Source organism: Anolis sagrei, chromosome X, assembly GCF_037176765.1.
Source record: "Anolis sagrei isolate rAnoSag1 chromosome X, rAnoSag1.mat, whole genome shotgun sequence".
Lineage (NCBI taxonomy): Eukaryota > Metazoa > Chordata > Lepidosauria > Squamata > Dactyloidae > Anolis > Anolis sagrei.
This window is the reverse complement of record NC_090034.1, coordinates 72,611,762-72,637,876: the sequence shown is the minus strand read 5'-3', so window position 1 is coordinate 72,637,876 and position 26,115 is coordinate 72,611,762. Positions and strand designations below refer to the sequence as shown.

The 26,115-nt window shown below is 41.4% G+C and overlaps 1 protein-coding gene across 6 annotated transcripts in view; it reads right to left on the bottom strand.

The window, feature by feature from the left end:
• Window positions 1-26,115, bottom strand: part of KDF1 (keratinocyte differentiation factor 1) — a 52,786-nt gene that overhangs the window by 15,280 nt on the left and 11,391 nt on the right. For 3 of the 6 annotated variants that reach the window (XM_060784513.2, XM_060784512.2, XM_060784510.2), the window contains exons 2-5: window positions 17,324-17,387; window positions 17,151-17,217; window positions 11,697-12,786; window positions 886-966 (exon numbers count right to left, since the gene is read on the bottom strand). In XM_060784513.2, the coding sequence (XP_060640496.2) occupies window positions 886-966; window positions 11,697-12,765 (1,150 nt within the window). In that variant the 5' untranslated portion in view covers window positions 12,766-12,786; window positions 17,151-17,217; window positions 17,324-17,387. Of the gene's footprint in view, window positions 1-885; window positions 967-11,696; window positions 12,787-17,150; window positions 17,223-17,323; window positions 17,388-26,115 lie in introns of all 6 variants that reach the window. The other 3 variants (XM_060784514.2, XM_060784511.2, XM_060784515.2) reach the window with 2 other exon arrangements.

Sequence of the window (26,115 nt, the reverse complement as noted above, 5' to 3'; positions counted from 1 at the left end):
TCGTCGGGAAGTAGCAGCCAATAATGAAAGGGCTAAGGCAGAGGCCCATCCTCTGTTCAGATATCAGCCAGCATGCCAATGCCTTCAATTAAAAAAGCTTCCCAAGATCAACAGAGATACTTGCAGGAACACCTCAGCAATCAAGAGTCCAAAAGTGGCAGGGTAAAACCCGGAACCTCAATCAGTGGCTGAGACCGGATGAAAAACTCCCTCCTGGGCACACAGAAGACTGGATGACTTGGAAGGCGCTGAACAGACTGCGCTCTGGCACCATGAGATGCAGAGCCAACCTTAAGAAATGGGGCTATAAAGTGGAGTCCACGACATGAGAGTATAGAGAAGAGCAAACCATAGACCACCTACTACAATGCAACCTGAGCCCTGCCACATGCACAATGGAGGACCTTCTTACAGCGACACCAGAGGCCCTCCAAGTGGCCAGCTTCCGGTCAAAATATATTTGGCATAATGCCAAGTTTTAAACTTTGTTTATGTTTTAAATACATTTTAACTGTACCCTCAGTTTGCTTCTGACACAATAAATAAAATACTAAGGACCATTTTAAAGAGTTAGTCGTGCATAAGGAGGAAGGAGAGATCTCAGAGAGCAAGAGGACAAAGGGAAAAAGTGGGAGTAGAAGAGAGAAACTGGGACATGTTAAAAGCAGTTGGAAAAATGGAAGGGCAGAGGGTTAAACGGGAAATCAAATCCTGCAAACCAAAACCTCTGGAGTTTATAGTATTGAGATCCATATGAACCGTTGGTTTGTCCAGTGGATGGGAACACTATGGGAAGAGCTATATGTTGGGAAGCTATGGTCTGAGCACTGCAGATCAAAACATCACCACCACCAAAGTTCTTGCTGTAATGTAAAGGAAGCTCACCTGTAACGCTATACGGCCCATGCCTCATGTACCTGGCTTTCACATCTGCTGTGGTTTCTACGGATATCTTCACAGACAAGTCTAAAAAACGAGCAACAAAAATGTTGGCATTTAAAAACACTTGTATCCTACTGCAGTTTCTTTACTAATATACTATACATGCCCTTAAATGGGAATTTTAGCCCAATCACCGCACCCTGGCAATCCTACCTGGCAGTGAAACAAGCTCTCTTTCCTTTAGTGAGGAGTGTAATGCTCAATTTTGAGGTGCAGGCATTCATGACAGTCATGCCCCCAAGGGGAATCCTAAATTGCAAGCAGCTGCATTGATCCATATCAAACCAGTTCTAGCACTTTTCATCTCTGCTAGAAGGAGACCATTTGTAAATCTAATCGGACGTAATTGTTCCTTCAAGATCAAAGCATTCCAACACACTTTGCATTACAAGAGTGGTAATGCCCATGAAAATACTGCTGCTGTTGCTGGGGAGAAGAGCTATTCTCTATACTCCTATGAGAAGACTACTGCTAAGTTCAGGGAGAACAGGAAGTCCTGAAATGAAGCCGATCAAACCATCAGTCCTTGATAATCAGAGTTCCACCATGTCTCCTGCGTCATTAGTTGGGAGCCCCTCCCCCCAGCAACAAAATAGTAATATATAATACCAATATTGAGCTGTACTAATATTATAATATAATGTTTACACATATAACATTGATAACAATATTATAATGTAATACAGTATAATACTAATAGTACAATATAATAATTATATATTTTATATTACACTAGTTGTCCCCTGCCAAATGCTCTTTGATGGTAGGTGAACTACACATCCCAGCAACTGCAACTCCCAAATGACAAAGTCAATTTTTTTTGAGTGAAGGACATACAGTGGGTTGTTAGGTGTATGCTGTCCAAATTTGGTGTCAATTCGTCCAGCGGTTTTTGAGTTATGTTAATCCCACAAACGAACATTACATTTTTATTTATATAGATCCAAGAACATTTAACCTATGGATACCTCAATTAATGTAATGTTATTGGTATCTATTTATATGTTGAAACTAGCCGTCCCTTGCCACACGTTGCTGTGGCCCACATGGGGGTTCTGTGTGGGAGGTTTGGCCCAATTCTATCGTTGGTGGGATTCAGAATGCTCTGTGATTGTAGGTGAACTATAAATCCCAGCAACTACAACTCGCAAATGCAAAGATTCTATTTTCCCCAAACTGCACCAGTGTTCATATTTGGGCATATTGAGTATTCGTATAGAGTTTGGTCCAGATCCATCATTGTTGGACTCTACAGTGATCTCTGGATGTAGGTGAACTACAACTCCAAAACCAAAGGACACTGCCCACCAAACTCTTCCAGTATTTTCTGTTGGTCAAGGGAGAACTGTGTGCCAAGTTTGGTTCAATTCCATCGTTGGTGGGGTTCAGAATGCTCTTTGATTGTAGGTGAACTACAACTCCCAAATGACAAAATCATTTTTTTTTTTTAGTGAAGGACATACATTGGGTTGTTAGGTGTCTTGTGTCCAAATTTGGTGTCAATTTGTCCAGTGGTTTTTGAGGTCTGTTAATCCCACAAACGAACATTACATTTTTATTTATATAGATGTAATATTACTATTAATTTTACAGTATAGTGGTATAGTACAATATAGTAATAGATAATGCTAATCTTGTGCTATGCTAAATAACATAATATATTGTATATACATATAATATTGATAACATTACAATGTAATGTAATACTCATAATACAATATTTAATTATTTATTTATTTGCAGTATTTATATTCCGCCCTTCTCACCCCACAGGGGACTCAGGGTGGATTACAATGTACACATATATGGCAAACATTCGATGCCAAAGACACACAACAGATATAGACAGACAGTCAGAGGCTATTTAACTTTTCTAGCTGCCAGGGGAGCTGTCGCTTTCATCGTCCATCTACAACACTGATGAAGTACTTCCGCATTCCCCGCACACTTTTGCTGGAGTCTTTTTTATGGCCTCGTAAATTAGTTAAATTAGCCTCCCCACACATAGGTGGTACCTAATTTTCCTACTTGATAGATGCAACTGTCTTTTGGGTTGCAAAGGTTGCAAAGGTCGACAACAAGCTACACAATTGGTTGGAAGCTCACTCTGACCTGGGCTGGCTTCGAACTCATAACCTTTTGGTCAGAAGTGATCTTAATGCAGCTGACACTCAGACAGCTGTGCTACAGTATATTTAATATTTCATGTAATATTACTAATATTACAATATAGTAAGATATAATACTAATATCATGCTATACTGATTATATAATATATTGTAGGTATATATAACTTGTAAAGCTGCTCTTAGTCCCCTCCGGGGTGAGAAGAGTGGCATATAAATGTCGTAAATAATAAAGAAATAATAAAGAAATAATCAAAGAATTTCAGTGCTTTGACCCTTTCAACCCAAGCTCCATTACTGGGCTTGGTCCCCATGTAAGTTGCCCTGAGTCCCTTTGGTGAGATGGTGGCAGGATACAAAAATAAAGTTATTGTTGTTGTTATTACTCTTAATGTATGAATTTGCTAATAAAGGAGTCATTTTATTAGAAGCAATGCATTCTTAGGTCAACTACAATTCCCAAATGTCAAGGTTTATTTTCCTCAAACTCCATGAGTGCTCACATTTGGGCATATTGAGTATTCGTGCCAAGTTTGGTCCAGATCCATCAATGTTTGAGTTCACAGTGCTCTCTGGATGTAGGTAAACTACAACTCCAAAACTCAAAGTCAATGCCCACCAAACCCAGTATTTTCTGTTGCTCATAGGAGTTCTGTGTGCCAAATTTGGTTCAATTCCATCATTGGTGGAGCTCAGAATGCTCTTTGATTGTAGTTGAACTATAAACACCAGCAATTAAAACTCCCAAATGACAAAATCAACCCCTCTCCAACTGTAATTTTGCTACTGTTATGAATTGTAATGTAAATTTCTGATGTGCAGGATGGATTTTCATTCACTGGACCAAATTTGGCACAAATACTCGATACACCCAAATTTGAATAATGGTGTGGTTGAGAGGGGGTGGTTGCTGATTTTGTCATTTGGAAGTTGTAGTTGCTGGGATTTATAGTTCACCTACTCAACTCTTACATGGGGCTCAGCTGGACCCCTTCCCCAGTTTTGCCCCATTACAGCTGGTTCAGTCAAAGTTTCTGAGATCGGCCTTGCAGGTACCTAAATGTGTCTCTAATGCCACCCTGCAACTGGAGATGGACTTTATACTCAACCTCTGGCTCAGAATATCCTGTGTTCCCCTTGGCCTTGCCCCACTAACCATGGAGGATCTTTCAATCCTCATGGAATCAAACAGTAGCATCCAAAATCTCCTCACTGGGATTTTCTCCAGGTCTACTACTCACTATGGATTACAATCAAGCCAAAGCACTTATTAAACAACGTATCACAGACATAGAGCGCCAACTAGATCTGGCCTCCATTCCAACCTTCCTTATCAATGAAGACAGCAGATATTTTGCCTCCCCTATGGCATATTTTTTTTTTTAGATAATTTTTATTAAAGTATTTAACTAATACAACGAAAGAGTGAGAACATTAAAAGAAGATAGAACAGTAGGAAAAAAGAAGGATACATAAGAAAATAAAAAAGTGCAATATAAAAAATAAGAGAAAAGAGAAAAAAAATACAAAAAATACAAAAATCTATATAAAAAAAGAAAAAACAGATTCTAAAAAAAAGTTTGACTTCCATCTCTTCGTCAGGTGTTGTATTTACAATAATGTTTCTGTTGTTTTTCTAAACTCTGTCTCTTTTTTACTTTTTCTCTTCTTCCTCGTACTTATCAAAAAGTGTCCAATCTGTCCTCTTTATCGGGCTTCCGGTATTTTTTTTCAGATAAAAAGTCAACTCGTCCATCTCCCTTATTTCTCTGATTTTCCCTAACCAATCCTCCTTGGTAGGGATATTGTCCTGTTTCCAAACTTTTGCTAATTCAATTCTCGCTGCCGTTGTCATATAAGTAAAAAGTTTATCCTCATTCTCTTGTAGTTGTAATTCAGAGTCAGTAAAGCCCAATAAGTAATACTCCGGTTTCTTCTTAAAAATTCTTTTTAAAATTTTTTGTAACTCTTCATGAATCATAGACCAATATTTCACTATTTCTTTACAAGTCCACCACATGTGATAAAAGGTACCTATCTGCTGGCAACCTTTCCAACATTTATCCGAAGAATCTTTATTTATCAAAGATAATTTCTTAGGGGTGGTGTACCATCTGTGGAACATTTTTATCCAGTTTTCCTTTAAATCAGTTGCATATACATATTTTAATTTCTTGTTCCACATCTGTTCCCACTCTTTAAATTGAATAGATCTTCTTATGTTTTGTGCCCACTTTATCATACATGGTTTAACTTGCTCAGTCTCCGTTAACCACGTCAGAAGCGTATTATAAATGACCGAGATTACTTTTTTCCTGACCTTTAAAATTTTATCCCACATCGAGCCTTCCCAGGCAAAGCCTATTTTATTATCTTGTTTAATATAGTCTTTCATTTGTAAGTAATGTAACCATGTCATATTCTTATTTTTCTCCTTCAAATGTTCATAAGACTTAATCTCCCCTGTATTCTCTTTTAAAATATCCTTGTACGTTGGCCACGCTCTCCAGCCTAATAGTCTTCTTTGATGTGCCTCCATTGGTGAGACCCAAAGTGGCGTTTTGTTATAAAAAAGATTTTTATATTTTAGCCACACTCTCAACAGAGATGCTCTGACGAAGTGATTCCCAAAGTTCTTTTCCTTTTTCTCTCTTTCGTACCACGTGTAGGCATGCCAGCCCACCCGTAAATCATGGCCTTCTAAGTTCAAACATTTTTCATTTTCTAATAACATCCAGTCTCTTATCCATAAGAGAGCACTTGAGTCATGATATGCTTTAAGGTCTGGGAAACCTAGTCCTCCTCTTGTTTTTTTATCAATTAAATTCACATACCTAATTCTAGGTCTTTTTCCATCCCATACGAATTTCAGGAGTTCTTTATTCCAATTTTTAAAAGCTATTTGACTTCTGATTACGGGAATATTTTGAAATAAGAATAATAGCTTCGGTAATACCGTCATTTTGATTAATGCAATCCTTCCTAATAAGGATAGCTTCAATGATTTCCAATTTTTAAAGTCTTTCTTTATTTTATTCCAGGTCGATTCGTAATTATTTTTCAACAATTGACCATTCTTTGCTGATATCCAAATTCCTAAATATTTAATTTTTTTAACAATTTCCATTCCTGTAGTTAATGCAATTTTCTCCTGATTTTCTTTCTTTACATTTTTTGTTAAGATCTTTGTTTTCCCTTTATTCACCTTGAAGCCTGCCACCTTTCCGTATTCTTGCAATTTATTTATCCAATTCTGAAGATTATTTATAGGATCTTCCACAATTCCTAACAGGTCGTCCGCAAAGGCTTTAATCTTGTATTCATATTTCCCAATTTTGACTCCCTTAACATTTGTATCTTCTCTTATTTTCCTCATCAGCGGCTCCAAGGCCATAATAAAAATCAAGGGAGATAGCGGGCAGCCTTGTCTTGTACCTTTCGTAATTACAAACTCATCAGTTTGTTGACCATTTATTCGTATTTTCGCTCTTTGGACATCATAAATTGCATTAACTGCGTTTATAAATTGCATCCCCATGTCCATTTCCTGAATCAACATCTTAAAAAAGTCCCAATTTAAATTGTCGAATGCTTTCTCTGCATCAATTGACAGAATGGCCGCTTCCTTTTGATGATTCACTTCAAAATATTCTATCAAATCTACTACAGTTCGAATATTATCTTTCATATATCTTCCTGGGAGGAATCCTGCTTGGTCCTCCCCTATCCAATCAGTCAAAAATTCTTTTAACCTTGTAGCCAAGATATTCGCAAATATTTTGTAATCCACATTCAGCAAAGAAATAGGCCTATAATTTTTGATATCTTCCGATGATAACCCTTCTTTATGTATCATCACTATTTCGGCCTGGTTCCAAGATTCTGGAATTACTTGATTTGACAAGGCATATTTAACAAACTTAGAGGTTCCCATTCATCGAAGGGCTTTCACCCTGGCTCGATGCCACGCTCTCCCATCAGCTGTACTCGAAGGCTGCTATCAGAAGATTCCTTTCCCAGAGAGACTCTGCCCCTGTGACTCGGGTCATATAGAAACAACAGAACATGTGTTCCTCCAAGTGCCCGTTCTACAGGGATATCCATGCCACGCTTATCTTACTTCTGATATACAAGCACCCAGACCGCTCAGGCCAATTTTATACCTTCCTGCTACTTGTAGATACTAATTCAGCTACAACCTACAGTGTTGCAAAGTTTTGTGCAGCAGCATACAAAATCCATCAGGGATAACTGGTCCCAAAAGTTAACTGTGTATCCAGTAATGATCATCCTTGATTCTATAATTTGCTGATAGACCTGTGCATTGTATGTTTTTACCGTTTTCCCTTCCCCCTCCCCTCAATTGTGCTTCAGTATTTATATTTACGTTTCAAATGTACTAAACCAGTGGTCCTCAAACTATGGCCCGGGGGCCGGATACGGTCCTCCAAGGTCATTTACCCGGCCCTCACTCAGGGTCAACTTAAGTCTGAAATGACTTGAAAGCACACAACAACAACAACAATCCTATCTCATCAGCCAAAAGCAGGCCCACACTTCCCATTGAAATATTAATAAGTTTATATTTGTTAAAATTGTTCTTCATTTTAGTTATTGTATTGTTTTGAAGTGTTTTTTTGCACTACAAATACAATATGTGCAGTGTGTAGAGGAATTCATTCATTTTTTTTCAAATTATAATCTGGCCCTCCAACAGTTTGAGGGACTGTGACCTGGCCCTCTGTTTAAAAAGTTTGAGGATCCCTGTACTAAGCTGTGACTTTTATTTCCTGTGCTGGTTTATGACCGAAATAAATGATTTGATTTGATAGTTCACTTACAATTCAAAGAGCATTCTGAACTCCACCAATGATAGAATCAAACCAAACTTGGCACACAGAACTCCCATGACCAACAGAAATACTGGAAAAGTTTGGTGGGCATTGACCTTCAGTTTTGGAGCTGTAGTTCACCTATATCCAGAGAGCACTGTGGACTCAAACAATGATGGTTCTGGACCAAACTTGGCACGAATCCTCAATATGTCCAAGTGTGAACACTGGTGTAGTTTGGGGAAAATAGACCTTGACATTTGGGAGTTGTAGTTGCTGGGATTTATAGTTCACCTACAATCACAGCAGGAGAAGGGCTTTTGGTGGGAGGATTCGCCATCTGCTTCCAAAATGGAAGACAAGGACAGGCAGAGAAATCTTCAGCTTCCTCTGTCAAAGGGGTTCCTAAGACCATCAAAAATATGTGTTTTCTGATAGTCTTTGGTGACCCCTCTGAAACCCCCTCGTATCTTCTCCAGGGGTCCTGACCCCCAGATGTTTTGGCCTACAACTCCCAGAAATCCCAACCAGTTTACCAGCTGTTAGGATTTCTGGGAGTTGAAGGCCAAAAACATCTGGGGACCCCAGGTTGAGTACCACTGCCTTAGTCTATACCAGTGCTTCCCAACCTTTTTTTTGACCAGGGACCACTTGACCAGGAACCACTCTCCAACATTAGTACCAAAAGGGTTACAATTTTTGGTCAACTTTAGATTTGGTTTGGTTATTTGGGGTGCCGATTCAGAAAACTACATTGGATAGACCTCATCAGCTCTAGTTTCTGATCCAGAACATATGCCACCCAGTAGTCACCATCTACTCATCCACAGAAAACCATATTTAATAATCTAGACCTGATGTGGCAGTAGTAATTTTTTGTGGGTAGTCAGCCTCTCTCCTCCTGACATCCCTGTTGCCTTGGCACTATAAGAGGGTTTCGAGAGACCAGTCAGTCTTGTTGCCATGTGATTTCGAGGCAACGGTGTAGTAATGGTTAGGCTGTGGACTATATTTTCATTCTTGTGGACCACTGTGGTTCATGGACCACAGGTTGGGAATCACTGGTCTATACTAAACGAACTAACTGCTCCTCATTGAGGACTTGAGACTTGATCAGTGTGGGGTTGAATTCCAACAAAATCGAGGAGATTATGCAATTCACACATGCAGTATTCCTGCTGACAAATACCTATTCCAGAACTGCTATTTGCAGGTATTATCTGAATCCCATTCCTTCATACTATAGCTATTCATTTTTAAATAAAGAACCACAGATGACAGATCTCTAGCCTGATCCCTGGGCAACAATAGCTATTGTTTTTGTATTTACAAAGCTTACTTCAACAGGGGAGGTATGCAGGCTTATTCTATAAACATAATTTGCCTACTAACTTTGGTGTTAAGGTTTAAAACAACTGCACTTGTAGGGGGGAGTATATCCTTTTCTGGCTATTGCTTGCCTCTCTACATACAAACAAAATTAATAAATAAGAAAACTGACTGTGCATACATCTTACTTTGTTATTGTCAACTTTTCTCTTTCAGAAGGGTCTGGAAAAAATCTATTTGCATGTGTTTTATTTTATTGCATTTTATATTGTGTTCACTTTTATGTTTGCTTTTAGGCACTTTGTGCCATCTGTAAACTGCCCCAAGTCCCTCCGGGGAGATGGTGGCGGGATATAAGAATAAAGTTATTGTTGTTGTTGTTGACAAACATTTTGTTCTAAGAGGAGCCTAGGGATTCCTCTTTAAACAAACAAAAGAGATGCAAAATAACATGCCAGGCTGATGCTGGAGCGTTTAAATATGTCATATATTGACAAGGTACAACAAATTGTGTAACACATTATGTGCTTTTGAACAATAGGTTGCACATTGAGAAAAACAGATGTGAAATGGACTTTATCCAGCAACTTGTAAGACCTCTATTATGCACTCTATATACTTGTACAAATCTAAAAGAAATATTTAAAATCAAGTCTAAAAATCTGGATCGACTTATCCACGGGTCTATGTATGTACTGCAGCTTAATTTTTTTATCACCTCTCAGTAGATTGGTGAAAGGCAAGAACTTAGTCCATCCTGCTGGAGCCTGTAAAAATCAGTTGGAGAGTGTGTTAACTGGAAAATGCAAAGGACGAAGCTGATTGGTTGGGCTATGACCGAGATGCTAGCTGAGCCTGGGAGTTTTGGCAACAGTTATATTTTTAGGTTTTCTGTGCAGCAGCTTATCAAAACAGTTTGTATTTTTGCTTCTTTCGCATGGACACTTAAGGACCATTTGAATCTCTCTCAAAGGACATTGTATGAGTCAATGCACCGTTCACGTGACTGTATATATGTTGCTCTGCATAACAAAGAGTAAACACCTCATTCTTTACTGATCATCTGCGTGGCATATCTTTTCTCTAGCAAGACAGCGTGTGGATTGGTAAAGACATGAACTACGTGTGATATGCATTCCACCACACATCCCAGAACTTACAAGAAACAGCAACCCCTTTTACTTTCTTGGAATTCCTTCTGGCCTTTTTTGATTGCAAAGGTGACAAGGGGCGGCTGACAGGTTCCCCTCTCAGCAGAATGACCCTCAGCTTATCACATCAAAATCCATAATCTTGGCTTCAAAACAATGCCCTCATCTTATACATGGGGTTGACTTATACATAAGTATTAGGGCTGGGCGGTTTCGTTTCGTAATTTCGTAATTCGTTAAAAATTCGTTATTTTTTTTTATAACGAAGCGATAACGAACCATTCAGGAGCAACTAAAAAACGAAACGAATGTTTAAATTCGTTTCGTAATTGTTTCGAATTCGTTTTGTATTCGTTTCGTTGTCGTTTTGAAATCGTTTCGTTATTATTTCCGCATGTCTGGGGCAAGTTTTATAGTTGTTGTTTGTTTAATCAGTGAAAAAAAATTATAAATATCACACCAACAGTCAACAACAGAGGGAGAGGGAAGCTTCAGAAGTTCCCCCTGTCCCATTTGGAGGTTTTTTAGCATATTGCGCGGTCGCGTCCGCCATTAACAAATCGATTCGTAATTGTTTTGTAATTGTTTCGTATTGTTTTGTAATTTACGAAATTTCGTAAATATCGAACTTTTTAAAAGAAAAATTTCGGAATTCTTTTAAAAATCGAAACGCAAAAACCCCCAAAAAACGAATCGATTTTAGAAACAAATTTTTCCGTGGTTGCCCAGCCCTAATAAGTATATATGGGTAAGTTCGTCTGCAAGAGTGCTGAACTAGTGACCATAGTTACATCTAATGCAGTGAATTCCAGCAGCTAGTTTTGGAGAGTAGTACTTCCCTTGATGCCTCAGTCTAGACCAAGCATGAGCCAACTTGGGCCCTCCAGGTGTTTTGGACTTCAACTCCCACTATTCCTTCATTTTCCTTTTCTGCTTAAGTGACTAAGGGGGAAAAGGAAAGGGCTGAGGCTGTTAGGAATGGTAGGAGCTGAAGTCCAAAACACCTGGAGGGCCGGTTTGTCCATGCCTGGTCTAGACGTTCTGCCAAGCCATTTGGCCAGGCCACTCTCTGTCTCTCTTTCTCTGTCTCTCTCTCACACACAAAAGAAAGCATTCCTCTATGTGCCATTCAGGATTTTAGAAAGTCTTTAGCTGTCTTCTCTTTTCCTTGTCCTTTTGACTTATGTTCCTGTACTTAACTGAAAACCCCCCCAAAGGTATTGAGTTTCCCCAGAGGTGTGACCCTTCAGCATACTGGCCGAACTGTCTCCTATACCAGTGTCTTTGTCCCACATGGAGTGGACATGCATACATACCTTCTTCGCTAGTGAGCACAGAAGCCAACATGGTTTCGTTGCCACTGTCCGGCGGGTTGCCCCGGTTGCTGGTCTCTTCCTGGCTTGGGAGGGTGGGGACACAGACGCGGGGCCGAACCCGGCTTTTCCGTGTGCTGATGCGAATAATCCCCCGGACCAGTCTACATTCGGCATCCTGCTCATCCAAGTGATAGTCCTGGGTGATGCTGTTGATGAGGTCTGAGATCTTGTTGGTCTTCTCCAGGAAGACCGTGTCTGAGGTACACTTGGCCAACTCGTCAATCTGGTGGACGCTGAAGAGCTCAGTCAGCTTCCTGAAGATCAGGACGTCAATCTCCCTGCTGGACATGGAACTATTCAGCTCCCCAAACTCAAAATCCGACTCATGGAAGGAATAATGTTCTTCAGAACTCCGCGGGCTACTGGGAGGATGCTGCTTCGGGTAGGTCCAGGGGCTTTTTTCTTGCAGAGGCTCTTTGTAACAGGAATCTGTGTCTGGGTGAGAGCTAGTACTCCGGTTTGGAAAAACTGGGATCCCTTTCAGTTTCACATCTGGGTAGCTGAAACTGCTGCCTACAGTGCTCTTTTTGGTTTGGCTCCCATTCTTTTCAGTGGGGGAGCTACTGGCCGGGCTGCTTGGTGAACGTCCATTGCACTCTTGGCTCTTGACATCCTCTGTCAATGTCTCAATATATGGGTATGGGATTTTGGGCTTGCAATCCCTGAAGCAGCCCCCACAAGTCACGATGCAGCAGAAGATTGCTTTGTATGCACTCCAGGCCTGAGAGAAGCTGGGGCAGCATGTAGACTGGGGAGGCTCTGAAGGGCCAGAGATAAAGGTGACTGTTTCTCCCTCCCTCCCGTTGGTGTCTTTGGGATCAGCTTTGCAGTGTCTCCTATCCCGGGCTGGCTTGCGGGTCGGCTTGAGCTCTGGGGTGGAGCCACTGAACACCTCCAGATTAATATTGTTTGCCCTGGGAGTAATGATCCTTGGAGAGACAGCCACATCTTCATGAGGCTGGTGGTGGTCACTTAGATTTTGGTGAAGGCCTTGTCTCCTTCCAAGCATGACTTGCCACCCTTGAAATACCTAATGTCAGAAACACAGAGAAGACACACATTCCCTCCACATTAGAACCGGATAAGCTGGGAAGAGATAATAATATTCACGACCCCCTCTGGTGAGCCAAGGTTTTCATTTACAATCAAAGATCTCTTTGTTCTTCATTATTTGTGCTGTACTTTAGCAATAGAACACAAATTCATGCAAAATAGAACCCCATGTAGACCAGGATGTGGAGGGATCAATAATTTAACTCCCACCAAGGCTTGGGAAATATTGACAAATAAAAGGTAAAGGTTTCCCCTGACATTAAGTCCAAATCTGGGGGTTAGTGCTCATTTCCATTTCTAAGCTGAAGAGCTGGCATTGTCCATAGACACTTCCTAGATCATGTGGCCAGCATGACTGTATGGAGCACCATTACCTTCCTGCAGAAGCGGTACCTATTGATCTACTCGCATTTGCATGTTTTCGAACTGCTAGTTTGTCAGAAGCTGGGTCTAACAGCTGGAGCTCACCCAGTTCCCTGGATTTGAACTGTCAACCTTTCGGTCAGCAAGTTCAGCAGCTCAGTGATTTAAATCTGCCACGCCACCAGGGGGTCTGACAAATACCCGCTACTATATTACAAAATGTTGGCATCTCTTTGACACACAATATCCTCTCTTCCTTTTTTGTGACATTTGGAAAGATATGGACTCTCAGGGCTAATGAACAGGCTGATTAGGTCGGCAGTTTGAATCCGGGCAGCGGGGTGAGCTTCTGCTGTTAGGCCCAGCTTCTGCCAAACTAGCAGTTCGAAAATATGCAAATGTGAGTAGTTCAATAGGTACCACTTCTGCAGGAAGGTAATGGCGATCCATGCAGTCATGCTGGCCACATGAGCTAGGAGATGTCTATGGAGAATGCCGGTTCTTCAGCTTAGAAATAGAGATGAGCACCACACCAGAGTCTGACACGACTAGACTTAATGTCAGGGGAAAACCTTTACCTTTTATACTGCCCTGAACCCTTTTGGTATAAATATGCAACGTGTGTGTGTGTATGTGTGTATGAGTGCTTGCTGTGAAGCCACCCTGAGACTTGTTCCCCCTCCCCGGGGGTGAGAAGAACAGGGTACAAATGCACTAAATAAATAAACAAACAAACAAACAAACAAATAAATATTAAGAAGCAAATTATCATGGACTAGAGTCTGGATTTGATGGAAGAAATGTTTAAAAATGAGAGCATAAAGAGAGGACTGTGAAGTTCTGCAACTCTGTACATCCATCAGGTGCAGAGTCAATGTCTTGGGGAACTACAGCTTCATTTTTTTTTAAAAAAAGACCAAGTTTCTAGCCTTTGTGACTTCAAAAATACGGTTGAGATGAGATGCAGACATCCACATCCCAGCATTCAAATGTTTCTGCTTTGTGGGAAGGAGATGAGGAATGTTGACAGACTGAACTTTCCAACTGCAACCCTTTGTATCATATTGAATTTCCGTTCCTAACTTTTACAAACAGCTTCCTGGAATTGTGCAGAAAGTGTCATAGTGAAGTCTCACCCAACCTAATGCCCTCTAGCTGTTTGGCATTTTTTAAAACTCCCACCAAACCCAGTCTGAATGGTCAAAGGTGAGGAATGTTAAGAAATTACAACCCAAAACAGTTGGAAGGTTCATGAGGAGTGCTCTTTTGTGTGTGCAGAGACAGTGGGAAGCTCTGAAGATTGAAGAACAGCTATGATTATGGATCGAGATTAAATATCTCAGAGAGATCTTTCCAAGAATTTGAAAAAGCAGCTGCCTTGGACAGCATGGCCACTGGTTTTGTGAGATGGGATTCTGGAAATTGTAGTTTATACAGTAGAGTCTCACTTATCCAACATATACAGGGTGGCAGAACATCGGATAAACAAAAATGTCAGATAATATGGAGTCTCCTACTGTTAGCCATCTGATGCAGCCCTAGACACCTAGAATACTAACAACAGAGACTTAAAGGTTTAAGGCCAGAGGTTTAGCACAGCTGGTAAATCATCAGCAATTGTAAGATCAATCAACCAAAAGGTTGCAAGTTCAAAGCCCCGGTTGGCATGAGCTGCCAACTGTCAGTCTCAGCTCATTGTTTACCTAAGCAATTCGAAAACAGCTTTAGTTGTGATTAGAGAAATTAGGTACTACTAAAAAAGCGGGGGAGGTATTTTATGACATCATAAAAAAAGATCAGAAAATGCTCAGTGACCAAAAGGAAGGAGGAAATTCTGACGGCTCTTCGTCATAGAGGATGGAGCAACAGCACCTCCTGGACTCAAGCCCAACCTTCCATGGCACCTCTTTCTGTTCTGTCTGTCTGTGTATTGTCTATACAAAGCAGCAATGAATGTTTGCCGTATGTGTACTGTGATCCACCCTGAGTCCTCTTCGGGGTGAGAAGGGCGGAATATAAATAAAGTGTTGTTGTTGTTATTATTATTATTATTATTACACCTTGGGGCTAGAGATGCCCAGCAGGAAATGCCCGGATGAGGAAGAGAAACATAGAAAGCACAGAGGGAAGGAGGGAGGACGCTTCCGCTTCTGGTCCTGCCTCTTTTCCCCCTTTCCTTCCTCCTCTTCACTTATTGGGAATGGAGAGAGAGTTGGGTAGTGCTCCTTTAATTGAAGGGGAAATGCTGAAGGGAAAGGGGGCATCGGATAAGGTGGAATGTCGGATAAGCGAGACTCTACTGCAGTTGCTCTGTCAAGTTCTATTTCTTGTCCCTCTCCAATCAGTGAGAAAATTAGAATATAATTATGAAAAACAACTACAGAAGAATTATAGAAACTGAAAAAGTAAATAGCTCCTTTGGGCTCATTGGTTAGAGCTAAAAATTCAGAAGAGAAATATTTCTGCTTCTGAATTTTTAGCTCTAACCAATGAATCTTTAGCCTTCATTATACACATGAGAGAAGGGATGAGAAAGTTAACTCCTTGACCTTCGGTTTTGCAGCCTCAGAAACAACTGCAGTGATCCCCCACAAATAATATCTTGCCAATTTGGTTTTCTAACCTAGAAAGAGATTGAAATGGGCCAAAACTACTCAGAAGTGCTCCCCCAATATCACCTCATAAACAAAGTGTTTGGAAAGCTCAAAATTGCCACTTCTGCAGTAGGAGAAGTAACTTTTTCCACAGTGGTCCACGCTCTTGTTACATCCCGAATAGAGTACTGCAATGCACTCTACATGGGGTTGCCTCTGAAGACTGCCCGGAAGCTTCAATTAGTCCAACGGTAGGCAGCCAGGTTGCTCACCGGAGCCGTGTACAGGGAGCATACAACTCCTCTGTTGTGCCAGCTTCACTGGCTGCCGATCAGCTTCCGAGCACAATTCAAAGTGCTGGTTTTAACCTTTACAGCCCTAAACAGTTCTGGCCCAGACTATCTGTCCGAACGTATCTCCTGTTACGAACCATCACGAAGTTTAAGATCATCAGCAGAAGCCCTGCTCTTGATCCCACCATCATCGCAAACGTGGTTGGTGGGGACGAGAGACAAGGCCTTCTTGGTAGTGGACCCCGTCTGTGGAACTCTCTCCCCAGGGACTCAGATTGGCCACCTCCCTCTTGTCTTTTAGAAGACAATTGAAGACTTGGCTTTGGGACCAGGCGTTCAACTAGTGAACAATGGCAATGTGGAAAGAAGACTTTGGAAACCCACGACAATGATTTAACCCAGACTTGAATTTGATTTTTAACTGGCATGTTTTAATTCTACTGTGTTAATTAATTGTTTTAATGTATTGCTGATAGTTTATGAGTGTAATAGCATTGTATGGTGCTTATTGTAAGGCCACCTTGAGTCCCCCCTTGGGGGGAGAAGGGCGGGGTATAAATACATGGAATAAGTAATTAATTAATAATTTTTTCAGCCTGAGAATCAAATTGGCCTTGGCGAAAATGCCAGTGGAAATGTGCCAGTGTTACATGGTAGATAGGGGCTGCTTCATGCTGGCATGTGGTCCCAGGATGATAACCCACTCCAATTCCTGAGTAAGGTCTCAAAACCCCATTGCTGACATACAACTTCACTGAGCTCCGCTCCACTCCACCCTCTTATCTTATTTCATCTCCTCCATAAAAGTTCTGTGCCCTTGTCGGGCAGGACTGAAGACCGACAGGTTGGAGGTTCGAATCCGGAGAGAGTGCGGATGACCTTCCTCTGTCAGCTCCAGCTCCTCATGCGAGTACATGAGAGAAGCCTCCCACAAGGATGGTAAAACAAAACATCTGGGCATCCTCTGGGCAACGTCCTTGCAGACGGCCAATTTTCTCACACCAGAAGCGACTTGCAGTTTCTCAAGTCGCTCTGATACGAATTACAAAAAAACCCTCCTCCACAAAAGTCCTGTATTTTGAATTATTTACCTTTTGTTTTGCCTTCTTTGGGGTTACGTGAGACCCTAAACAGCTGCTTCATCCATTTCAGAAGATCCTGTACTTAGAGGTTTAGAAAAAGAGTGATGGTTTAACAGTAAATTGATTCGGAGGCAGAAATTGAAGCAAGCAGGAATGCTATTTAGAGGGAGTCACCAGCTTACCTGGCACTTAACAGAGTTACATGGGTCCAAAGAAGCAGGTCTCAGTTTTCTAGGAGCTTAAAATCTAAAACAGGGAAAACAAGAGAGATATGAAACAAAGGTATTTAATTAGAAAAGTAAGATACCATCCTTCATATCCGTTTGATATCGAGCTATTGTCTTTTCTTTCCTCCAGGAAGCTCACTTTCTCACAGAGGTAGCCATGAGGTTCATGGACAATTGGAGATCTTAGAACTGGCTCTCCCAAGTCTAATTCCAAACCATGATCACCACAATGCACTCATTTTTTCCTATATTTTAAGAAAAAATCTCACAATACCAGGCAAAAGTTAGTGTTGGACAGATGCAGTTACAGGTGAGAATGAAAGACAGGACAACCTCTAATTTCTTTCAGTGTTTCTCAACCTTCCTAATGCCGTGACCCCTTCATACAGTTCCTCATGTTGTGGTGACCTCCAACCACAAAATTACTTTTGTTGCTACTTCGTAACTGTAATTTTGCTACTGTTATGAATCGTTATGAATCTGATATGCAGGATGTATTTTCATTCACTGCACCAAATTTGGCACAAATAACCGATATAATATTGACATATGAATACTGGTGGGGTTGGGGCGGGGGGGGGGGGGTTGATTTAGTCATTTGAGAGTTGTAGTTGCTGGGATTTATAGTTCATGTACACTCAAAGAGCATTCTGAACTCCACCGACAATGGAATTGAACCAATCTTGGCAGACAGAACCCCCATGACCAACAGAAAACACTTGAAGGGTTTGGTGGGCATTGACCTTGAGTTTTGGAGTTGCAGTTCACCTACATCCAGAGAGCATTGTGGACTCAAACAATGATGGATCTGGACCAAACTTGGCACGAATATTCAATATGGCCAGATGTGAACACTGGTGGAGTTTGGGGGAACTAGACCTTGACATTTGGAAGTTATAACTGTTGGGATTTATAGTTAAGCTACAATCAAAGAGCACTTTGAACCCAGTCCACAATGGATCTGCACCAAACTTGGCACACTACCTACATGGCCAACATTGAATACTGGTTGGGTTTGGGGGGGGGGGTGTTTTTGAATTCTGGGAGTTGTTCACCAACACCAAAAAGAAGAGGACAGACAGAGATCTTCAGCCATCTGTGCCAAAGGGGTTGCTATAACCATCAGAAATATGTGTTTTCTGATGGTCTTTGGCATGTTTAGCCTGAAGAAGAGAAGGCTGAGAGGAGACATGATAGCCATGTATAAATATGTGAGAGGAAGCCACAGGGAGGAGGGAACAAGTTTGTTTTCTGCTGCCCTCAAGACTAGGTTGCAGAACAATGCCTTCAAAATACAAGAAAGGAGATTCCATCTGAACATGAGGAAGAACTTCCTGACTGTGAGAGCTGTTCAGCAGTGGAACTCTCTGCCCCGGAGTGCGGCGGAGGCTCTTTTTTTGGAAGCTTTTAAACAGAGGCTGGATTGTCATCTTTCGGGGGTGCTTTGAATGCAATTTCCCTGCTTCTTGGCAGGACTGGATGGCCCATGAGGTCTCTATGATTCTATGACAGTGGTTCCACAACCTTCTTAACGCCGCGACCCTTTAATACAGTTCCTCATGTTGTGGTGACCCCCAACCCTAAAATTATGTTCATTGCTACTTCATAACTGGAATTTTGCTACTGTTATGAATCATAATGTAAATATCTGATATTCAGGATGCATTTTCATTCACTGGACCAAATTTGGCACAAACACCCGATACTCCCAAATTTGAACACTGGAGGGTTGGGTGTTGATTTTGTCATTTGGGAGTTGTAATTGCAGGGATTTATCCTTCACCTACAATCAAAGAGCATTCTGAACTCCACCAACAATGGAATTGACCCAAACTTGGCACACAGAATGCCCATGACCAGCACAAAATAATGAAAGGGTTAGGTGAGCATTGGCCTTGAGCTTGGGAGTTGTAGTTCACCTATCTCCAGGAAGCACAGTGAACTCAAACAATGATAGATCTGGACTAAACTTGGCACGAATACTCAATATGCCCAAATGTGAACACTGATGGAGTTTGGGGAAAATAGACCTTGACATTTGGAAGTTGTAGTTGCTGGGATTTATAGTTCACCTATAATCAGAGAGCATTCTGAACCCCACCGACTACAGAATTGGGCCAGACTTCCCACACAGAACTCCCATGACCAGCATAAAATACTGTGTATCCTGATGGTCTTTGGCGACCCCTCCGACACCTCAGAGATCCCGACCCCCAGGTTGAGAAACACTGTTCTATGACCTCTCTGAAACCCCCCTTGCGACCCACTCAGAGGTCCTGATCACCCCCCCCCCCCCCCAGGTTGAGAAACACTGGACTAGAGGCAATGTATCAATGCCCACACTGGAGACAGGAGAAATCATAAGTGAAAAGAGATAATAATTTCTTTAGGAAGCATCTAAAGGAGAGAAAAAAGGTTGCATCACAAAGAAAGGCAATATTTTGCTGTAGGAACTAGAACAGCAAATGGACCTTGTTCTAAATCTTAAAGCTTGGAATAGCACCAAAGGCTTGTTAGTTTATTTTGGAACTCGAGTCAGCAAATGCCATAAAATTATTTTCTAGCTGTGAAGATATAACAAAATTAGCAATTTACTCTTCTTTTATGAAACCCAAATTAACTGCTCAAGGTAAATGCTGGACGCTGCCCAATGATGAGGCTGGCCTTAATATTTGTGCATAGCATTCAGTGAGGTGTCAAAGCTTGTTTAAGAAAAAGGCTGAAAGGATACCATAAAATAACCGGTTGTTCCAGCATTCATGAGGAATTCCAGAGTGGTCTGTCAGAGGCCCTTACTGACATAAAAAGCCTACTGGAAGAAATAACATTGTTTTCCTGAGTCCAGATCGGACAACCACAGCCATCTGTATGCAGCCCTTGTCAGTTCTAGTCTAGGATGAGGGACGATGGGAGTTTCAGGGCAACAAGTGCAAGGTTTCATGCTGCTATTCACCCTTGTTTCATACAATCACTCAGCAAGGCAATGGCAAAGTCATGAGGCTTACATATTACTGAAGACAATTTTTAGCTACATAGATAACATATAATCCATCTATATAAATAAAAATGTAATGTTCGTTTGTGGGATTAAAATAACTCAAAAACCACTGGATAAATTGCCGCCAAATTTGGCCACAAGACACCTACTAACCCAAGGAGTGACCATCACTTAAAAAATGATTTTGCATCTGCGATGGTATCTCTCTCCAGAGAGACTAGCTAAGATGTATAATTGTTCCAACAAATGTTGGAAATGTGGGAAAGAAAAGGTACATTCTACCACACATGGTGGACTTGTAGCAAAGTAAAAAATTACTGGAAACAGATCCATGTATATCTTGAAAAAATGTTAATATACATTTCAAAATGACACCTCAAATGTACCTTCTGAATATGCCCAAGGAAGAATTAGAAAGAAAATTTGGAAAAAATTGTTTTACACAACAGTGGCAGCTAGAATAGTATATGCTAGATATTGGAAAACCCCAGATACACCTCCTTTAGAGGAATGGGAAAAATATATTATAGATATGTTGATAATGGACAAAATAACTGTATTATTAAGAGAAGAAATAGTAGACAACTTCGTTAATAAATGGCAACCAATGATTCAATACCTTAATGTAAAGTTAAATTAAAAATGTATATAGAGGATCCTATAAGACTCTAGACAAGAAGTGGATGTAAAGTAAGAATCTATGATATCTTTCTATGTATTATTTAGATAGTCGACTGTGACCCCTTAATAGAAATATATTATGAGATAAATGATTATAGAACATTAATAGATAGAAAGTATTGCACTATATGCAACAAATACTTGCAAATGTATGTTTACTTAAATAAAATAAAATTAAAATTAAAAAAATGATTTTGTCATTTGGGTGTTGCAGTTGCTTGGATTTATAGTTCACCTACAATCAAAGAGCATTCTGAACTCCACCAATAATGGAAGTGAACCAAAAGTGGCATACAGGACTCCCATGACCAAGAGAAAACACTAGAAGGGTTTGGTGAGCATTGACCTTGAGTTTGGGAGTTGTAGTTCGCCTACATCCAGAGAGCACTGTGGACTCAAACAATGATGGATCTGGACCAAACTTGGTACAAGCACTCAATATGCCCAAATATGAACACAGAGGGAGTTTGGGGAAAATAGACCTTGACATTTGGGAGTTGTAGTGACTGGGATTCACAGTTCACCTACAATCAAAGCATTCTGAACCCCATGGACGACAGAATTGGGGCAAACTTCCCACACAGAACCCCCATGACCAATAGAAAATACTTAAGGCCACTCAGTCCAACTCTCTTCACCAGGGCAAGAAAATGTGATCAGAGCCCTCCTGACAAAGAGCCATCCAGTCATAAATATAGATAGATAGATAGATAGATAGATAGATAGATAGATAGATTCTCTCACACACAGATATAGTACCATAGATTTGAAAAGGACTCCTAAAGAAGGACTATGAAATGTTGCATATTCCAGAGTAGGCAAACCAGACACTCTCCATGTCAACACTGACAAAGAAACAGCAAGAAATACTGTTTACCCACAAGCATTACTTTATTTTCCAGATCACTAGACTGGGCCACAGTAACGCGTGGCAAGGGAGAGCTAGTTTATTAATAAAAATTATATTCTATGGGATTAGGCACAGATTTCACTGAAATGGGTAGAAGAGAGAACAGGCACACGCAGAAGACCTTCCTCGTGAACTGAGAGCAGACCTGATTTGCTTCTTTTTTTAACCATCTCAGACCACAGATACTTCTGTTCCTCCAAAGGTCACCAAATGTTGCAAAGTTTCTTTTCCCCATAAATCATGCTTCCAGGACTATGCAAAAGGGTGGCAGAACCTGATTTAGAGGCACAGACGGCCAGCACAAAAGGGGAATGTGAAGATGTTTATATCATTTGGACATCTCGAGCCACCTAGACAATGGAAAGCAAAAGACCCACTGCTAAAAAGCACATTAACAAAAACAACAAAGGTAATCTTCCAGCAGCTTTGCACTCCTGATGCAAATCATACAAACAGTGGAAGTAATGTCCTGGCACGCTCAGCTTGCCCACTCCAAACAATACCAATATTTTGGCTTTTTTTTTCCATGTCAAGAGTGACTTGAGAAACTACAAGTTGTTTCTGGTGTGAGAGAATTGGCCATATGCAAGGACGTTGCCCAGGGGATGCCCGGATCCTTGTGGGAGGCTTCTCTCAAGTCCGCGCATGAGAAGCTTGAGCTGACAGACAGGAGCTCACCCCGCTCCCCGAATTCGAACCATGACCCTTTCGGTCAGCAGACCTGCCGGCACAAGGGTTTAACACATTGCGCCACCGGGTATCATTTCCACTTGAAGGCCAGAACAGTAAGAAGTTCTTGGGAGAAGTGAGTGAGGTATTTTAATGCCAAGAAAACCACAAACTGTATTGTCACTCACTTTTGACAGCAAAAAAGGACACATCAAGACTCAAATGGAATGCAAACTTCTGTTCAAGGAGCTGAAGGTCTTTGTCTCCAATAACAGAAGGCTTTAACACTGAACAATCAAACTGTCTAGTGCTTTGAATGCGATTTTCTGTTGGGAGTGCTTTGAATGTGATTTTCCTGCTTCTTGGCAGGGGGTTGGACTGGATGGCCCATGAAGTCTCTTCGAATTCTATGGTTCTATGAAAGTTCTGGCAAAATCTTAAAAGTCCAACCTCCAAAGATGGAGCCTCCACCACACTCCGGGGCAGAGAGTTCCACTGCTGAACAGCTCTCACAGTCAGGAAGTTCTTCCTCATGTTCAGGTGGAATCTCCTTTCCTGTAGTTTGAAGCCATTGCTCCATTGCATCCTAGTCTCCAGAGTAGCAGAAAACAAGCCTGCACCCTCCTCCCTAGGACTTCCCCTCACATCTTGATCCATGGCCCCCACCATGTCTCTTCTCAGCGTTCTCTGATTCGGTCTGAGTCCCTTTAAGGAGGTAGAGAAGATCGGGATATAAAACTTTTAAATAATGTAAATAATAATAATTCTCTTCTGTAGGTTAAACATGCCCAGCTCTTTAAGCCGCTCCTCATAGGGCTTGTCCTCCAGACCCTTGATCCTTTGAGTCCCCCTCCTCTGGACACATTGCAGTTTGTCAACATCTCCCTTCAATTGCAGTGCTTAGAATTGGACACAATATTCCAGGTGTCGTCTGACCAAGGCAGAATAGAAGGGTAGCATGACTTTCTTGGATCTAGACACTAGACTCCTATTGATGCAGGCCCAAATACCATTGCCTTTTTAAGCTGCTGCATGACATCACTGGCTCATGTTCACCTTCCTGTCCACAAGGACTCCAATATTTTTTTCCGCAAGTACTGCTGTCGGGCCAGGCATCGTCCCCCATTCTGTATCTTTGCATTTCATTTTTTTCTGCCTAAGTGAAGTATCTTGCATTTGTCCCTGTTGAACATCATTTGGTTAGTTTTGGCCAATCATCTCTCTAATCCAGGGGTCCACAGACTAAGGCCTGGGAGCCAGATATGGCCCTCCAAGGTCATTTACCCGGCCCTCGCTCAGCATCAAGCTAAGTCTGAAACGACTTGAAAGCACACAACATCAACAATCCTATCTCATCAGCCAAAAGCAGGCCCACACTTCCAATTGAAATACTAATAAGTTTAGATTTGTTCAAATTGTTTTTCATTTTAATTATTGTATTGTTTTTAAGTGTTTTTTTGCACTACAAATAAGATATGTGCACTGTGTATAGCAGGGGTCCTCAATCTTTTTAAACAGAGGGCCAAGTCACAGTCCCTCAAATGGTTGGAGGGCTGGATTATACCGTATATACTTGAGTATAAGCTGGGAAAATGGACTGACTAGCGTATAAGCCGAGGGTGAGAAATTCAGAAGCTACTGGTACCAATAAAATTACATTAATTGAGGCATCTAATTGAGGCATCAGCAGGTTAAATGTTTATGAATATTTATATAAAATTGTAATTTAAGATAAGACTGACCTAACCTTCTTCAATGTAAATGTGCTTATGTATCCTTCCAATAATAATAAAGACAGTAAACTAATAAATGGAATAATTTGTTGTTCATTCGTTCAGTCGTCTCCGACTCTTCGTGACCCCATGGACCAGTCCACGCCAGAGCTCCCTGTCAGCCGTCACCACCCCCAGCTCCTTCAAGGTCAGTCCAGTCACTTCAAGGATGCCATCCATCCATCTTGCCCTTAGTCGGCCCCTCTTCCTTTTGCCTTCCACTTTCCCCAGCATCATTGTCTTCTCTAGGCTTTGCTGTCTCCTCATGATGTGGCCAAAGTACTTCAACTCTGTCTCTAGTATCCTTCCCTCCAATACTCGGGCTTTATTTCCTGGAGGATGGACTGGTTGGATCTTCTCGCAGTCCAAGGCACTCTCAGCACTTTCCTCCAGCACCACAGCTCAAAAGCATCTATCTTCCTTCGCTCAGCCTTCCCTAAGGTCCAGCTCTCACATCCGTAGGTTACTACAGGGAATACCATGGCTTCGACTAGGCGGATCTTTGTTGCCAGTGTGATGTCTCTACTCTTTACTGTTTTATCGAGATTGGACATTGCTCTCCTCCCAAGAAGTAATGGAATAATAGAGTGAAATAATAAATGGAATAACAATCATAGAGTAAAATAATAAATTTAATGATAACACTGATAAAATAAAATAGTAAATGTAATAATAAAGTAAAGTAACTATAATAATAATAATAGAGTAAAATAATAAATGCAATAATAATAATAATAATAATAACAACAGAGTAAAATAATAAATAACCTTGACTCGAGTATAAGCCGAGGGGGACTTTTTCAACCTAAAACAAGGGTTGAAAAACTAGGCTTATACTTGAGTATATACAGTAATTTGAAAAAAAAAAACATGAATGAATTCCTATGCACACTGCACATATCTTATTTGTAGTGCAAAAAACACTTAAAAACAATACAATAATTAAGATGAAGAACAATTTTAACAAATATAAACTTATTAGTATATCAAAGGGAAGTGTGGGCCTGCTTTTGGCTGATGAGATAGGATTATTGTTGTTGTTGTGTGCTTTCAAGTCATTTCAGACTTGAAAGTGAGGGCCGGGTAAATGACCTTGGAGGGCCGTATCTGGCCCCCGGACCTTAGTTTGAGGACCCCTAGTGTATAGGAATTCATTCAAGTTTTTTTCAAATTATAATCCAGCCCTCCAACAGTTTGGAGGACTGTGATCTGGCCCTCTGTTAAAAAAGTTTGAGTTCCTTGCTCTTTATCTGTTAAGATCAGGGGTCCTCAAACTACGGCCTGCGGGCCACTTCCGGCCCACCAAGGGTACTTATCCGGCCCGCGGAGGAGTGCCCCCCCCACAGTGCCCTTCCCTTGGCTGGCTCACGCTATCCGTCAGGCCCGATGGGCAGCGTGAGCCAGCCAAGGGCAACTGCTCCGCGTGGCCTACTTACGCGTAAAGCACCTCGCGAGGTGCATTACGCGTGAGTAGGCCGCGCGGGGCTGCTCCTCCCTTGGCAGGTTCACGCTGCCCATCAGCCCTGATGGGCAGTGCGAGCCAGCCAAGGGAGGCTGCCCTGGCGCTCCATGCAGTCATGCCGGCCACATGACCTTGGAGGTGTCTACGGACAACGCCGGCTTTTCGACTTAGAAATGCAGATGAGCACCACACCCCAGAGTCAGACACGACTGGACTTCATGTCAGAGAAAAACCTTTAACTAGGAAAATTGTGGA